The sequence below is a fragment of the Brugia malayi genome, assembly GCF_000002995.4.
Source record: "Brugia malayi strain FR3 genome assembly, contig: Bm_v4_ChrX_scaffold_001, whole genome shotgun sequence".
Taxonomy (NCBI): domain Eukaryota; kingdom Metazoa; phylum Nematoda; class Chromadorea; order Rhabditida; family Onchocercidae; genus Brugia; species Brugia malayi.
Window position 1 is genome coordinate 15837128 of NW_025062479.1, and position 17450 is coordinate 15854577.

At 28.8% G+C, this 17450-nt stretch overlaps 3 protein-coding genes across 3 annotated transcripts; 2 read left to right on the top strand and 1 right to left on the bottom strand.

Moving 5' to 3' along the window:
• Positions 1-2067: 2067 nt before the first annotated feature.
• Positions 2068-3955, top strand: Bm3268 (ribosomal protein L10 domain containing protein; the record flags this gene model as incomplete). Its single annotated transcript, XM_001893914.1, has 6 exons — positions 2068-2095; positions 2435-2571; positions 2938-3048; positions 3186-3253; positions 3414-3565; positions 3792-3955. The coding sequence occupies 6 exons, from the start codon at positions 2068-2070 to the stop codon at positions 3953-3955; spliced, it is 660 nt and encodes a 219-aa protein (XP_001893949.1).
• A 906-nt stretch (positions 3956-4861) lies between these two features.
• Bm3269 (Uncharacterized protein) lies at positions 4862-6221 on the top strand (the record flags this gene model as incomplete). The annotated part of the gene is made up of 4 exons (XM_043075013.1): positions 4862-4899; positions 5104-5189; positions 5606-5810; positions 6023-6221. The coding sequence occupies 4 exons, from the start codon at positions 4862-4864 to the stop codon at positions 6219-6221; spliced, it is 528 nt and encodes a 175-aa protein (XP_042930947.1).
• Positions 6222-7978: 1757 nt separating this feature from the next.
• Positions 7979-10661, bottom strand: Bm4088 (Uncharacterized protein; the record flags this gene model as incomplete). Its single annotated transcript, XM_001893916.1, has 7 exons — positions 7979-8110; positions 8411-8497; positions 8932-9144; positions 9404-9583; positions 9903-10007; positions 10228-10356; positions 10533-10661. The coding sequence occupies 7 exons, from the start codon at positions 10659-10661 to the stop codon at positions 7979-7981; spliced, it is 975 nt and encodes a 324-aa protein (XP_001893951.1).
• Positions 10662-17450: the final 6789 nt, after the last annotated feature.

A 17450-nucleotide genomic window follows, 5' to 3' on the forward strand; every position in this document is an offset into this window, starting at 1 on the left:
TAGTTTGAGCTCCATTTAAACAAAATTCTTTGCTAAAATGGTGTTAATTTTTTTTTAAGTCTTATCCTATTTCTATTTCCAACTTATTATTACATTATTCTTATTTGATTTTTAAGCAATTCATCTTCCTATGATCACTTGAAATTGATTATTTATTGAATATCCATTATATTTATTTTTAATATATATTTTCGGTGCTAAATGACATAAAGGCAAATATTTTTTTTATGATAGACGTCTGATTTTCATTCAGTTTAACCTGTTTTGTAGTTTTTCTTTCCATGTTACTGTTTTGGTAGTCTTTTTGTTTTCATGCGATCACAAAGATGGGCATTAAGTAATTCATATCTGTTGTAGAAAGCTATATTCAGCAATTTTTCTTTCTGCGTGTTTGAAGACCTATTTGATAGCTTTGTTTACATATTTGATACCTTAATTCTCCTCCACATGCCTATTAGTTTTTTCTACTTTGAAACATTTTATGACTTCACATAAGCAGTAAAAAAAAGAAAAAAAAACTGAATTAATAAACTTCACATGTCAAATGAATGAATGAAGTGGGTATCAAAAATGGTCTATTTGCATTAAACATCATATAAATGCATTAGAGATTACATAAAGGTTGAAGGAGAGGAGGGGAAAAAGAATTAATATTCTTTATAGATTTCTATAATTTCATAGATGATGTCGATAATACGGAATTCTGGAAGATCAGCAGTGTAAATTGAAGCCTATCTTTGAAGTAGAAGAAGGGTAAGGTATTATGATATAAATCTGGTGACTGAAATCTAACTGTTTGAGTCCTAAATAAAATTTAAAACTTTAATCTTCGAAATGGAGAATTTGAAACTTCGAAAAAAGTGGATTTTACCACTCATTCCATATATGACATGAGAATCCTCGGACAGTAATTTCCATAACAATTTTATAAGGTTAACTGTTAATCAGATAGGCCTGACATTCAATATACTTTACCTTAGATGAAATCTCTTTCCTCGTCTTTTTTTCTTTCCTTTTTATTCGTGAATTTATAATTATGCTTCTGATATGGAGTGTGAATCAATATATTATTATGTATATTATTATGCTGAATAAAATGATAGTGATGCAGTGCATGCACTTGACAATTTTAATGCAATTGAACCATCATCCACTTTTTTTTGCCAAAATCCATAATTTTTATATACACTTTAGGATTTCTTTTTCTTTCTTTTGCTGTATATTTTATTTGTAGTAATCCAAAGATTATAAATTTGTGAGTATTGGATATAGAGGAACATAGGTACAAAATCGATATATTCATTAAGCTATTGGCTGTATTTTTCTTCAGTTATTATCATTTCCTAACAAATACTTGTTCTTTGAATATTGGAATTTTCTTTTTTTCAAATTGAAAATAATTACTATTGATTCATACCGCTACATATTGAAATATTTTTTCCTCTGTTGTTTTTATTGCTAATGTATTATTGGTGGCTTTGAGTAAACATATGGAAAATTTTACGATTAATTAGCTAGATTAAAAAGAAAATAAAAGTCAGGATTGAATTTCATTGAATTATTAATTCTACAATTTGAAGAAACAGTGGGGTGTGAACCCTAAAGTGGGTGCAAAGCTGTTGTAGGTGAGGAGGTTTTAACATGAATTCTTTTTTATGGTATAAAAATGTTAAAAGTGGAATACAAGTTGATATGAGTGGCCGTCATTTGTCGTCAAAGTGGTAGGGTTAGTGAAGTGGGAAGGGTTTTCTCAGTCGCAAAAGATTATTTGGTCTTCTTTTAGCATTAATCAAGCGAAAATATTGTATTTTTCGTGTGTCGTTTGTTTAATTTCAATTGAATATATATGAAAATAGTGCATTTTTTTTTTTGTTTTTTTTAGCGACTAATTAAAAAATAAAGTGCATTTTATTTGTATTCAGAGCGCGCGTTCTGTAAGTCTTTTCAGTTTTGTTTCTTTTTTTATTTTTGTGTTCGTTTTTATTTTTTGTTTTTAAGAGGAAAAAAGCAGTATTTTATTTTTTAGGAGAATATAGAAGCTGTCGTAACAAATTTATACCGTTGAAGATGCCAAAATCAAAACGTGAAGTAGATGGTAATTTTCTTATAAAATTGACTTATGTTATAATTTTTTTTTTTTTTTGTTACTACAAATAGCAATCATTTAGGTATCATGTGATGATACTTCTGCTTAATGCGATAACATTATTTAATTTTTATTTTATCTTAAGCACTTGCACATTTCGATGGAAGATTTCATGCTTTTTTGTTTTCTTTTCTACACAATTATTCCGCTGAGATTTTGATAAAATACAAGGATAAAAAAAAAGTGACTTTTGATGAAGATGGGAGAAAGGATTTGTAGTTTTTTTTTTCTTTACTGTTTCTTTCTTTTTTGCTTTCTAACTTTTCATTATTACGTTGTGATTTCCAGTGTCATTAACTCGGGTAAAGAAAAAAACGAAGGAAAAGAAGATCAAGTTGGTTAATGAAATACGAAAATGTGTGGATACATACGACCATTTATTTCTTTTCAAAATTGAAAACATGCGCTCTACTAAATTTATTGAAGTAAGCTACAAGTGTTTTTGAATCATCTTTTGTAAACTAGATTGTATTTAAATGTCTTTGTTTTATTACTTTAGCTGTACTAAAGTCAGTTAGTTGTAATCTCTACTGACTTTTTGTTAATCAGAAAGAAATTTTATTTAAAATATTTGACTCTGAATATCATTATATTCTAGCTTACAGTAAATGTGGCAACTTCTGGGAGTTTTTTCTTTTTTGACATTAAAAAGAATATTCAGCTAAGAAGCTTGGAGAAGAATTTAGTATATAGATTTATTTTTTGGTAATTTCTCCTGGTTTTTAAATTGATTTTTACTCGTGGTGTAGAATGTATGAAGTGGAAGTATTTTCTTCTCTTGTTATTTTCAGATTCGGCAAAAATATAAGAATAATTCACATTTTTTCTATGGCAAAAATAATGTTATGGCAATTGCGCTGGGCAAAACTTCATCCACAGAATATGCGCGCGAATTGAACAAGGTTGGTATTTTCCTTCCCAGAATGAATAGATTTTGGAATCTTGCAATTTTAATTTTTGAAAAAGTAGAACACAGAATTTCAATTCATGAATGTATGGGGATATTCAGTCCATATGTTTAGATTAATTTTCTTTAAAGATCAGTGGTTTGTTGAAAGGAGAATGTGGGTTAATGTTTACAAATGATGATCATGATAGTGTTAAAAAGTAAGTTATCTTTTTTTTTTTTTAAAAGTTGTTAGTAGGTCGTTATGTATCGTTTAGAATTTTCGTGAATTGCTTTATGAAAGATTCTCCTGTAGGAAATCCTGCTCTGAATTGTCGTAGCTTAGCTTTTTGAAATTCTCGAATATCCGTTGTATTTCAGATATTTCGATGAACTGTATATGTCAGATTTTGCTCGATGTGGTCAAACTGCAATTAGTACTGTTGAGCTATGTGAGGGACCGTTAACGCAATTTCCGTTTTCTCTAGAACCACAGCTCAGGAAGCTTGGCTTGCCAACTAAATTGGAGAAAGGTAAAATATTATCACAAGTTTTGTCTTAGTATCATTAAGCCTTGGCTTTTCTGTCATATATTAATTTTCTGCTGAATCTTTTAAAAAAACATAGCTTTATTAATATTAATCGTACAGCATGCAATCATGGCTATTTTTCCAATAAATGATGTTTCCCTTCGATATGCTCGATTATGCCTTCCTTATCCAAAAAGTTCAGTTGCGAAATACTCAAATTAAATTTCAGGTATAGTGACATTGATATCTCATTACGTTGTTTGCAAAGACGGTGATAAATTAACCGCTGATCAGTGCAGGTTATTGAAACTTCTTGGTTACAAGATGTCTACATTTCATGTAAAACTTTCTGCTCATTGGTGCAAGCGCACGGGTTTCACTTACATTACCTAATATATTTTTAAATGTTATTGTCTTCCTGTTTAAATACACTTCTAATGTAGAATGCTAGAACTTTAATATGCATAATCTATAACTTTTCAAATTTTATTCCCTATCAAAAAAAACGACCGATTTGTTGTCCTGATAGATATGAGAATAAATGTATGGTTTCCCATTTTGAAGTACAATAAATTCAAATTCAGTTTTGCTTCGAACAAGTTATTCTTTTTTTCGTTTTTTTTGATATCATTTCTCCACCACGGCGGTTTCTAATTTTTGAAAGGATTTTCAGACTTCCAAATTTTCTGTTACCATCCTATTTAGAAAATATATGTATAAGTCGTTTATCTTTTTTTTTTTTTCAGTACTGCTCATTGGAAGTTTTTTCTTTGTTGTTGTTATCACCCAATCACCTATCACAGATTTACAATATTATGTGTGAAGATGAAATAAATGATTACAAATAATTATGAAATATGCAAATAACGTGGAGGTGGAATATTTCCTAATGCGCACAGTAGCAAATGTTATATATCAATATTGCTATTTGAAAGAGGATTTCAGACGAAAGAATACGAAACCACTGATTAGTGATTCGATATGGATTATTTTATATTTCATATCTTTTTAAAGATTTCAAATTAAGCAAAACTAGAAAGACTTGTATTATAAAATGTTAAAGCAAAGAGATAAAACAAAGATTGGTCATGTAAGGATTTGATTTCTTTATGTGAATACTGTGTGAGTGCAACTGACTTCCAAACTAGAGTATACTATTGAGTCTCGAGGATCGTTTAATAATAATGAATTCTTATATTCCTGCTTTGAATTAGTAATTTCATTTTTTTTTTCTTTTGTTTCTATATCTTATAGTTCACGGAACATAAGGGCAAGTGAGCAAGTGATAGTGGTGATGATATGCGGAGCCTTTGGACTATTCTTAACAAAGTTTTGAGGTTAGTAGTAATTTTTTCTTTTTGCTCAGAAATTAGAATCAATGTATGATTGCTTATGGTTAAAATATAAATATTGGATCTTTGGAATTATGTTAGATTATACAACTTCTGGAACATGGACAAATTTAGGGTACGTGATGTGTATTATGGTATCATTTGATGAATTATATCTGATCAACATTGCCATTTCAAAGAGAATTTCAGGCGAAAAAATACGAAACCACCGATTATCAATGGTCCATCTACTACTACTATCCAAAAACAACCACAAACAGCATTCGTCCCTACCAGTAATACTTTTGTAACTTCTTTGTACATGACTTTTTTTATTGCTTTTTTTACGAGAGAAAATGAAAAATTCAAATATTGATAATAATTTACCAGTGGTAGATGATGGATCTGAGAAAAACTATTAGTTCGTACAATGAATTGTTTTTGTAAAAATCAGTACAAGCCTATATTCGAGGTGTTAATTACTGTTGAGAATGTAAATAAACTAAAAATCACTGTAATAAAAGTTGTTATGAAATATGTATATTCGATAATTGAGATAATGCTTCTGAAGAATTAATTATCGATTAATGTTTATATCGAATTCTGTATGATATTGCATCAAATAATTTCGAATGGCGAAAATCCAATTAAAGAAATGATGTGGCCTTTCTCTAGAGTATTAAGAAACTTGGATAGTTTTATTATGTTTCAGAAATTTCGAGGCAGACGGAAAACTTGAAATTCAGTGAGAGCAAGGCTTATTTTGGAATTGATAAGCGAAAACCACTAGATGAGGTGACAGTAGTAGCCTCACAGTCCTATCTGGAAGTTTGCGATTCTGCAGCTCATAAGCGAAAAGTAACAGCGTCGTTTTTGAGCAGTTTTGCGGTAGTATGTTTCTACTTCTGGTATTCCAGGTAAGGATTTATCGATCAGAAATGTTTTCACTTGCAGTTGCAGTAAGCGAAAAACTGAATTAATGCAATTAATGATGTAATGAGAAATATTTACGAATGCATTTTTTTCTTCTCTTCTTTATGTCAATTCTTTTTATGTCTTTCATTTATTCAAATGCATAATATTTCCACTGATTGCAGTACACCTACTTTGTTAATAAATGCTTCTTTAGAAAGGATTATGGTGGATTTCTGAATGCTCCTAAATACGAAGTAGTTCCAACTCTGAAAAGGTACGCTTTACGCAAACAAATAGAAGAAGCACATAAAAGAGGAAAAGATACGACATATTTGAGGGCGACGTTGGACTATGTTGATGTGGAGGAGGCTATTTACCGGGCTGAAGAGGGTGCTTTTACGCTTGACATTTGAATTTCATTTCATATTATTAGTGACTACCATCGGAAATCTATGTTAGATTCGGAAAAGATATTTTCAAGACAGTCATGTAGCTCCTGTAATCTAGAATATTGGAAAATAAATCGTGATATGACCCTGCTAGCAACCACTGATGATTTTAGTGCAGTATAATGTAGTTTACGTTCAATATTTCACCGACTACCTAGTTCACATGACTTCTGGGATTATTCCACTCCATTCATCTAATAAGACAGCTAAATTCCACTGATGGTCAACAGATTTGTGACCCCGCCAGGCTGCCTTTATTAGCCCAAAGTTCAGACCCCAGCTAGTAATCGCAATTTCGGCATCTGATGACACGAGTTTTCATGGTGTTACGCATCAGCCGTTAGAGCGTGGAATCATCTCCTGACTTTTAATTCTTCCGTCTTAGGTTTATCACGTAGTGGTAATTTGCCGAGAATCTCGAGAACTGGAAAATTCTTGATTACGCGGTTTTTTGAATTTTTAACTATCCAGTAGCGAAAGATTTAGACCTTATGCATTCAGCCTTGCTCATTTCAAAACAGAGTTTGTTGCTTACATTTTTAAGGATCACAATGACTTTGTCTACCTATCATTTAGCGGGAAAAATAATTTTTGATGGTCCTTATGTATCGTAATTCTCCATACTAGAGAAAGAATCAATCTCTCATTACTGCACTATATCAACGACGTATATATATATATATATATATATATATATATATATAGATAGATAGATAGATTTACGTTTGTGTCGGACAATTTGACGAAATATTTTATAACTTCAAATTTAACGAAAAAAAAAGAAGCACTCGGCACCAACTTTTAACCCTACATTTCCTCTTACAGCATTTAAAACTAAACAAGACATTGCAACAGAGTAAAACGGCGACTCTTTCTTACCTCATCTTTTCATATTCCTAAAAACTATCGTTGGAAATGTTTCGGATTTGGGATAGAATGATATAAAATTTGAAAAAAAAAAAAAAAAAAAAAACGTTGGCACACGGATTTAGGTGCAAAGAGGACGCTGTAGCAAAGTCAGCTAACCGGGAGGAATTCCCATAAAAAACCAATTACATAGAAATCAAAGCATAAAGATCAAAGATGCCCAAGATTTCCGGTCAATGAAGTCATTCATAAAAGAAAAATTGCATATTTTGTCGTGAATTTAATATAAAAAGCCTATCAAAAAAGGTGAACGAAATATTGGAAAACTGAAAATCTACATACGTCACTGTGAAGAAAATTTCGTGATTATTCATCCCGAATAACAAGAACAGCAGAGAAAGGGAACAAAACTGAAAGATTTTCCGGGAAATCTTTTACTTATAAAAAAAAAACATAAAACCACGCAGTTAGTATTGCACTGTAGCAAATGCCACAATAATCTTTTTTTTGTAAGAAACTTGACGTATTGCCTAGTCAGCTGATAAAAGCAAAGTATGCAAAGTTTTCTGATGCAAGCAGAAAAAATATATGAAAGATGGAAAGAAGTAAAAAGAGGAAGAGGGAAGAAACGAGAAACTATAATAAACGAGGATGCCAACACTCACATGTTTCAAAAGGTGTCAAATCTAGAAATATAAATGAAAGCTACTCCTTGAAAATTACTGCAAATCTGTATGACTTTCAAAATCAAAAATGGAACAGCAAGGTTAAAACATTCTATGGCTTCAATAATTTTCTGGAATGGCTTTCATAGACGATAACTTCGAGATCATGTTGGCTTTCTGATGTATACCTCAGTTTGTCATACTCTCCGCTTTTGTTGGACTATCCAGTTTCAGTGTTTGCATGGCCACCATCATGATCGGATCTGTTAAAGGTGGTTGTGTTGCTTGTGTTGCTTTAAACTGTAGGAGCTGTTGACGAACCTGGAACTTGTCAATCGATAAAGCCTGATAAACAGTAGAACTCATAAGTGCTGCTGAATACAAAGTTGTCACAGTTACAGAATTATATAAGGTTACATTTCCATTCTCATCGTATCATTTATCGCAATAAAATACATTTGAAATCGAATGCCTCAAGGTACACTTCATATTTCGGAAAAAAAAAATCATTTAAAATCTTTTTTTGTTAAAGAAGAAAATGAGAATTATCCAGTTATTGAAATGAAATGCTTTATCGTTCCTCTAGATACTTAAAAAACGAAAAAAAAAAAAAAAAAAAACCTTCATGTTGATAAAACCAAGAACATTTTTGCCTTCTCCTACTAGTGGAATGTACACCAATGTTCCATTATCTATTTTGGTCGGAATCTGCAAAAGCGCGAAGATGATTTCTTCTACTTTTGCTAACTTGAAGTTGTACGGATCAACCTTTTATTCTGCGACGGCTCATCCGTTCAATACTTACCGTTGTTGTGGACAGTAACAGAGAAATTTCCAATGTTCTGAAACGTACTACACAACGTATTGCGAATAAACATAAAGAAAAGTAGTAGTAACCAGTAATGAAGAAGTAACGGGGAACGAATATTTAATAAATACAGAAGAACGACTTGCTGAATGGAAAAGGATGAAACATGTAGCTTGTATCACGCAAATATTGGCAAATACAGATGATAGGGAAGCATAAAATTATAAGAAGCCAATAAACATCATCCCGGTAAATGCAAATATCGACCTAAACACTAAACACAAGTATTCACCTAAGTATATACTCGTAAATAAGAAGAAAAAAACAAAAATACCTTAATTATTTGTCCATTATGATTTTTCGCCCATTCTAACATCTTCTCCTTGTCGCAACCCGTAGCAAAGATATTATCCCGTTCGTACGTATGTGCAAGCAATGCATTACCTGTTTCCAGAAGTTTCGTGCGAAGTTGAGGATTTTGTACAAATTTGTGTACTATTGCATGATGTAGCAGCACTGGACCCTGAGTACGCTTCCATTCTTCCACCTGAAAAATCCCTTTTAGAAAAAAAAAAAAAAAAAAAACCGGATTGAATTGTTTGCGAGTGAAATGAAATGAAAATTTTGAAAAAGATTTTTGAGTTTTCAAATATTCGCTGACTAACCTGAAGCTACGATTCTGAGACTTTATTAAAAACAAAAGCAAACCTTATTAAAATTCCAGATTTAAACATTCACCAGATGTGTTTTATACAGATAAAATTTAATGAAATAGAAAATCAGTGCAAAAGCACTATTAATTATACCTTCTCTATTGAAACGTTCGCTGAACGCAACAATTTTTTTGTGTGAACTTTAATCAAACCAGCATTAGATATATTACGAAGTTGTGCAGCAAAACGTGCACCACCTAATGTATACAATTTACAAGCTTGATAATAATGTTCCACGCTCGGATACTCATGTCCATCCACAGTTAGCGCAACCTGTTGTGGGAATTATCAAAATTAAGAGTGATACTTTTCATTACAATACAAAAATGACTTCCTTCGAATATCCTGATTAGTGCCAGAATAGAAACCTAGGATATAGGGTATGAATGCTTTGCTTTTTGATTTTTCGAATGAAATTCATGAGATATAATAAGAACGTAATCAAAAGCAAAATTGATGCTTAATATCATAGTCGACAAAACGCCTATTCAGCTTAATATAATTGGTACGAATGATATAAAATAGTGAAATTCATGAATTATACTACAAAAGTAGTTAATGCATTAAAAGAAAACAGCTATATAAAACCGACGGGAAATAAATTTGAGAGGAAATGTTGACGACCGCTAAAACAAATGACTTCATCGGCATCTACTTTGTAATCATCGGTATCCACATCGATTGGGACATCTTCAACCTAAAATTGTGAAATTTAGGAAATTTGAAATAGTCGTGGAATTGAAATATATTTTGGTTAATTGGAATCAGTTGATCACTTGAGATATTGGTACTGTTTCTGCGCTTTTCCAACAATAATAAGCAGAACATAACCTAAGCAAAAACTTACTCAAGCTTACTTCCACAATGAGAAGAGGTTTTTACAATATTCTTAAATAAAAAACACATTGAGAACCTACAGGAGGTGGAGTAAGCGGTTTTGGCGGTGAACGTGGCTCTATTTCTTTCCTTCCACCCTCAAAACTAGTATACTGTCGGCCACCTGCTTTATCCGTGGTAAAATCGATATTCTTTCCGCGATAAACTCCCTGAAACAATAATTTACAGTAACATATAGAAAGATTAATAAGTTTTTTGTCGATGGTCCTTAGAAATACCCCTAAGAAACCATACTCTTAGTAGAATTCAATACAACAAGTACACATATTTGAACAAAAAGTACACAGTTCCAATCCAAATAACGAAATTTTAGCAGCTTACTCACATAGTAGTAAGATCGGGGTGACCACGGTTGCGTAAGTGGTGCCAGTCCAGATGTATCGCCTTGCCTATGACGTCGTGCAGCCTTTTCTCGTGCAATCTCCATCGCTTTAATGGATGCAGGCGTTGACATCTCCACACAATCTCTAAAACATCAGTTATGAGAAAAACAAGTTCAAAAATTTGTAACCTCATATAAATTTACGACATAACAAACATGAAATTCAAATGGATTTTGTAAGGCTTAATAATATTGAATACTTTTTAGCCAGTCCATAAATCGTACTCTGGGATGGTTCCAAATAGATTTCTAACATGGCAAGCTAAAAATAATGTGTGGATATGAAATACACCAGAGCCCAATAAACATATTTCCATCCGTTTTTAAGGACTATGGATTACAATTTTAAATTTACTGATGTGAAATAAAAGTGTCACGAAAATATATAAATACGTGACATATTACCACATAGACACTCAACATCTAATAAGACTCATTCAGGTTCCTTATTTATTAGGACTGTTTGAGAGCACAAAATTTAAGTTAAAAATTTAATACCTATTCTACAAAAACAAATTGTTAGAAATAAAGAACTATAAAAAAAAAAAAATCTGTGACCTGACCTGAACTCTCTAGGTAAAAATTATTTTATTAAAGAATTAGGTGAAAAATATGTTTCAGGATTTGAATGCTTTTTTTTCTGCTCAAAGTTGATTTAATAATTACAAAACAGTAAAAATCTAAGACTACCTAAATATCTTACCAAAATATCATATATACTTAAAACTTGAAACAAAGTATCCAAGATAATGATAGAAAATTTAGAACTCCATCAAAAAAACTAGAAACAGTAAAATAACCTTAAAATCAAATCACAAAAACAAAATATTGGTCAGATCCAGACGTTTATGGGTTATTCATATGCATTATAAATATCGTGAGAATGCTTTATTTGATTAATCCATGAATTAGATTCAAAAATTAATTTCATCAATCCATGAATCAGATTTGCAAAAATTCAATTCTTCTCAAATCCCTACCATAAATTCACACATCAAGAAATTTTACATTACATTCAGTGAAGCTAATTTCACGAATGGCTAATTAACCGAAAATACCACAGTAGTCAGGGCCCCGACCTATGACTCCTACAATAGAGACCGTTTCCTAGCCACAAGACACCACCAACCAACCGTATCATCTCTCGTATATATAACCAAATACTATCGTTGCATGAATATGTCTCAAATATAGCAGCACTTTTCGATAGCATATATCATTTGTTTGAATGTCCTATGGTACTTTTATGTTTTGTATTATTGTGCTCATACTCTGAACTGAATTGGTCGGAATATATTTACACTTGCACGTTTGAAACGAATTAATCGGAACATGTTTACTCTCCAACATTTGAAATAGATTAGTAGGAATATGTTTACACCTACACGTTTGAAATGAATTAAAGGAATATATTTACACTTACATGCCTAGATTGAATTAATTGGAATTTGAAATTAATTAAATGGGATATTTAAACTCACACGTCCGAACTGAATTACATGGAATATATTTATAATTATTGAGAAAAATACCATTGTAGATTTTAAGTGCTATTAGCTATTCGACCAGTGAAAGAGATTAAAATTCCTGATAAGAAATCGCAGCTCATTCAGCAAATTGTCAATTCTTAATTATCTGTTTTGCTTTCTTTTTGTTTTTTAAATAATCGATATAATAGCATAGCAATGGGAGAGATATAGTTAAAAATAATAAATGGACTTAACTTGAGGAGTAATAAGTAACGATGACAAAACAAGCACGCATGTGATAATGCTAGTGTCATTGTGGTTGCATTTGTCAACAGCACATCGTTTGCTGCAAATAAAGCAAAATGTAAATTTTGCAGTCTATTTAAAATAGTTTCTTCGAAAGTGGATGTGAATGGCTTGTATCCGTGGAATTTTAGTTGATTATTATTTGATAACACAATTAATTATCATTTTGTATTTCTTGTAAGAAATGTCAATTCATATCAGAATGAAAATTAAGGCAATATGCTGAAAGGTATCTGCTAATTAAAGTAGCAATTTATAATCATAAATAAGCAAATGTCAATGATTTATGAAGTGTCATTAGTTTTCGGTCAATTGTAAAACTTCAGATTTATAATATTCGGAGAATTGTTTTTGACTAAATTCTGAAATTTAACTAAATTTTGTATTTATGAATAATTTTGTAAAGCTATAAAATAGAATGTTATTCTTCCATTTAAAGTCTATTTCTACAAACATGTTGATATTCGATGAGCTAGTCATTACAATTAACTGATCATTTCAGGAAATACATCTGTTATTTAACTCTTTTTAAATGAGCAATTTAAAATGTGTACAAAAATTTTACTCTGCTAATGAAATTATGAAATAAAATCAAACTTTAGTACAGAATTTTAACACTGAATCAGTTTAATAAAGAAAATTTTAATACAGAATTTTTTCTAATCTAATGCTTTGAAACATTTTGAAATAATTAAAAATATGTCATATACTTCTATTAGTTTTTCTTCTAACAAAAAAGAAAATAAAAAATTTGAATTTTCTCTATTTTTTTTTTTTTGTAATATTAAACTAATTTTTCTTTGTTTCAAAGAGGAAAGAGTTTGTCTTTTTTTTTTCATTTAGTATTACGTATGGGAAAAAAGAAAAGAAAAAAAAAAAAAAAACAACAATTAAATGAAACAAACTCATCGGAAAATTGTTAATATTTAAAAGCATATCGATGATTAATTAACATTCCCATGAGTGTAATTAAAGAAAACCAAATTGTTCCGTTAGATTAAACATTTTAAAAATGACTTTCAGAAAGAACTTTTTTTTCATTTTTATTATTTAATTTTAATTTAATTTCTATGTTAATTACTTCATTAGTTTTGTTATACATTTGTTTTCTTTTTCTATCAGAGATTACATAAATAATTCAATTAAACTTATTTATTTGATCAATTAAGTTAATTTCATTTCTTTCTTCTTTTATCTCATCATTTGCATGTATCATTTATTTGCATATTGTTATTTTTTAATTATTAGTATCATGTATTATTTGGCTAAATTTAGCAAGTTGCATTTAATCAAAAATAATACATTCATCAGCAAAACAATATTTATTGAATGATCAACGCTACGTGCTCGTTTCTTGACGTGAAAAGTCTTTTTTTTTTCTTCTTCCATTATTGTGCAATAAGTGGCAAAGCAATTATAAATGAATAAAATATCTTCTTCATTACGAAGAATATCATAATATTATTATCAAATTTAACATCAACAAAAATAGAAGTAATAAAAATAATATGCAAACAAATCAAATGGTAGGCGGTATACGAATAAATTAAAAAAAAGCATACCAATGTATTAAATATAATTTAGGCGTTTATTTATTTATTTTGACTATAATGTATAAAAACAATACGTATATGCATATTATTGACATATAAACATGAAAATATTGCATAAAAAAGTGTAAATTTATAATTTTTACTAGGAGGAATGAATTTTATGAAATTGTAATTAAAGAATCAAATGCTTTAAAATTGGACATGCAGTGAATTAAATGAAGAGATGAATCCAATTCGATTATATTGAATGCAAATGATTAAGAATAGTCAATGATGTCAAATCAATTAACAGTGCATTATTGAAAGTAATAAAAAGATAAAACTTTTAAAAAATCATATGAATTACTTATGAAAAATGAACTTTAACAATTCAATGCATACTAAATATTTCAATATTTATTTAAAAAAAAAAAAAGAAAACATAAAGAATGGCTAATCTTAAAAATCTAATCTTACTATGAAGTATGCAATACTTCTTTCAATAATGCCAGATGAATTAGCATTGCACAATGCAAGTGATGTTTGCTCAGAAAAAACGATTGCATAGCGATTTAATTATTTTATTATCAATTATGTTATTGTATACCAAATTCTGAAATGAAAAAAATATTCATAAAAGTGATAGATATACCATTTCATTACAACTATATTTTTCATAAAAATAGAAAAATATAAAAATAATTTAAAAATTGAGTCAAATCATATTTAAGGTAAATTCATTTCTAAATAAATTTCCATAGATTATAAGTTCACTAATAACATATTAATTTAAAAAAATTTTATTGAGTAGTTATTTCAAAATATTTTAGAATAATGGATTTGAATTTCAGTGAAGATTAGCGCAATTAATATTAATAAATTAACATTCGTTTTCTTAAAACTTTAGGTAATAAAGATTTTAATCAGCAAAAATGTTGGAATTATTAACTTTAATTTAGAAAAGATTTAAAGAAAGACAAAATTATACCAAATAACATGCAATTTCTCACAGAGATCTGACTACCCAAAGAGGGAGAAATTTCATTTGGGAGAAATTTCAAGAAAAATCCTGAAAGAAAATAATAGTGCGGAAAATATTTATATGGTATCATTTACTGCATTGATAATTATTTCATGCTGATAAGATAATTATTAATAATATTTGATGTCATATCGATTTATGATATGACATTTGCGCTCGTTGCGAAAACTTGGAATGCTTTTCTCTCTTATTATTATCAATATCTTTATAGCATGCAAAAAAAATTTTAAAATTTCTTTTTGCTTCTTTTTTTTAGAAAGAGGAGCTTCTTTTACTATTTAAACAAAGAATTCTACTAATTTAAATATTTTATTCTTTCAAATTTTCCAAACAAAAAAAAAAAAAGATAGAGAGAAAGAAAGAAAGAAGAAAAGAATGGAACAAAAAGAGTGGGAGGAAAATAAAAAATATAATAGCATTGTTTGTCCTTTTTAACTTTTTTTTGAAATGAAAAAAATTGAAACAGAAAAAAAATAAAAATAATCGCTTATCTGTTAAAACAAACTAAGCAGCTTTTGTTAATCATGCAATAATTTAAAAAATTAAAAAAAAGTCAATACAGACAAACAGCAATGTTTGCTAAATGATTCACTCATCTGGATGTGACTCACTCAGTGTCACTCGTGAAATTTTTAAAAGTTACTTTCAGAAAGACATCTTATTCAATGTGGCAAAAAAAAGTGGAAACAGAAGGAAAATCTGCTTCATGCATGCATTACTTCATAATAATTATTTGCTTTTTGTTTTCATTTTTTTTTTTTTTTTTTATAAAAAAATTAACTGATGACAAATTGATAGAAATAGGTGATTTGAAATAGCTATTATTATTTTAATTATTGAAATAGCCATTATTATTTCAATTATCTTTTTATACATTATTTGTTAAACATAGTTGTACATCATTTTCAAATTGGATTTTTACAAAATTTTTCTAAAATAGAAATATTAGCTTCTTATAAAATTTATATTAATTTATATTATTTTATTTTCATTTTCAAATTTTAATCGGTCCTTTCTTTTTTTCGATCACTTCACTTTTGTATGCAACAAATATTATCAGTGAAACTATTATCATCAAACAATTATGAATCATTTTTCGCCTTCTCTTTCTGCAATAATTAATTTCATAAGTATAGTGATATCTATACATAATTAAAACTGACAATAATATGCAAAACATATGAATATTTTGAGAAAACAGTTTATTTCCTTTTTTCCTAAATAAAATTCCAATAATCAAAATACGAAAATAAAAAATCAAATCAACTTTTCATTTTAAAAAAAAGAAAGAAAAACTAAGGATATGAACTGAATTTGTGCATTTAATAAAAAAAAAATTTTCTTTTTCTCTTTCCTCTCCTTCGCTTTCATTTTTACTTCTTCAGTACTAAAGCGCAACTCGTAAAAAGTAAATTACATAAGTGAAATAAAAAAATAATTGGAAAAATTTTTTCGTTTGATATATTTTGAAAAACAACAAATACGAAATATTGTTTACATATAATAAAAAGATTAACTGAGCAAAGTAAACTTTTCTTTTTTTAAAAAATTTTTTGCCGCAGAAAAAAGTGGAATCGTTAAATCTATGAACAGAGAAATATTTTATCATTCAACAAAAAGCAGAACAACAAATAGCATATGCAAATGAAAGAATTGATAATTTGTAAGCTAAACATCAAAAGCGGCAGTGGTATTAGTGACACTCACGCATTTCAACAAGTGGATATGAAGAGTATAATTAATCTTTAATTTATTATTTTTTCATAAATTTAAAATCAAAATTGTACTCAAAAATTTAACAATCTTCATTTCAAAATTTTTTTTCCATTTTTTCAATCCTTAAGATATAAAACGAAAAGGAGAAAGAAAAACAAAATTTGAGAAATTTAATTTAGAATTATTTCCAATAAATTGTCACTGGAATATTATAATGTGATAAAAATTGAAATTTTTCTTAAACACAAATTTTTGAAAATTTATAAAATTTAATTTAGTAAGTGGTGGAAAGTAGACATTGTTATAATTTTTGAAATGATATATCTCATAAGATTACCCTTCCAATTAAAAAGTTGGATACGTCAAAACATACGGAAAGATTCGTGGCAGCATTTTATAAGAACATTTAAGTGTTATGAAATAGTATCTTAATAAATAGTGGTCGCATAAATTCGTAAAAAGTTTTTCCACTAATTTATGGTTAAATTTGTCTTTAAGATATAAATGAAGGAAGAAGGATGGTAGTGATAAGAGTTAGATTTAATAATAAATGAATCAAATGACAAAATAAAAGAAAAAAGGAAAGTTAATTGAAATAGGAATAATAGGAAACACATACAAACATAAAAACAAATAAATAAACAAACAAACAAGGGAATAAATATATAAACGAGAGGACAGTGAATGGAAACTACACGAAAAAATAGAAAAAAGGAAAAAAAATTGACAATGACAACGATTAAAATTCAAAATTCACAAGTAATTTCATTTTTTGCATATTTTTCATAGCATGTAT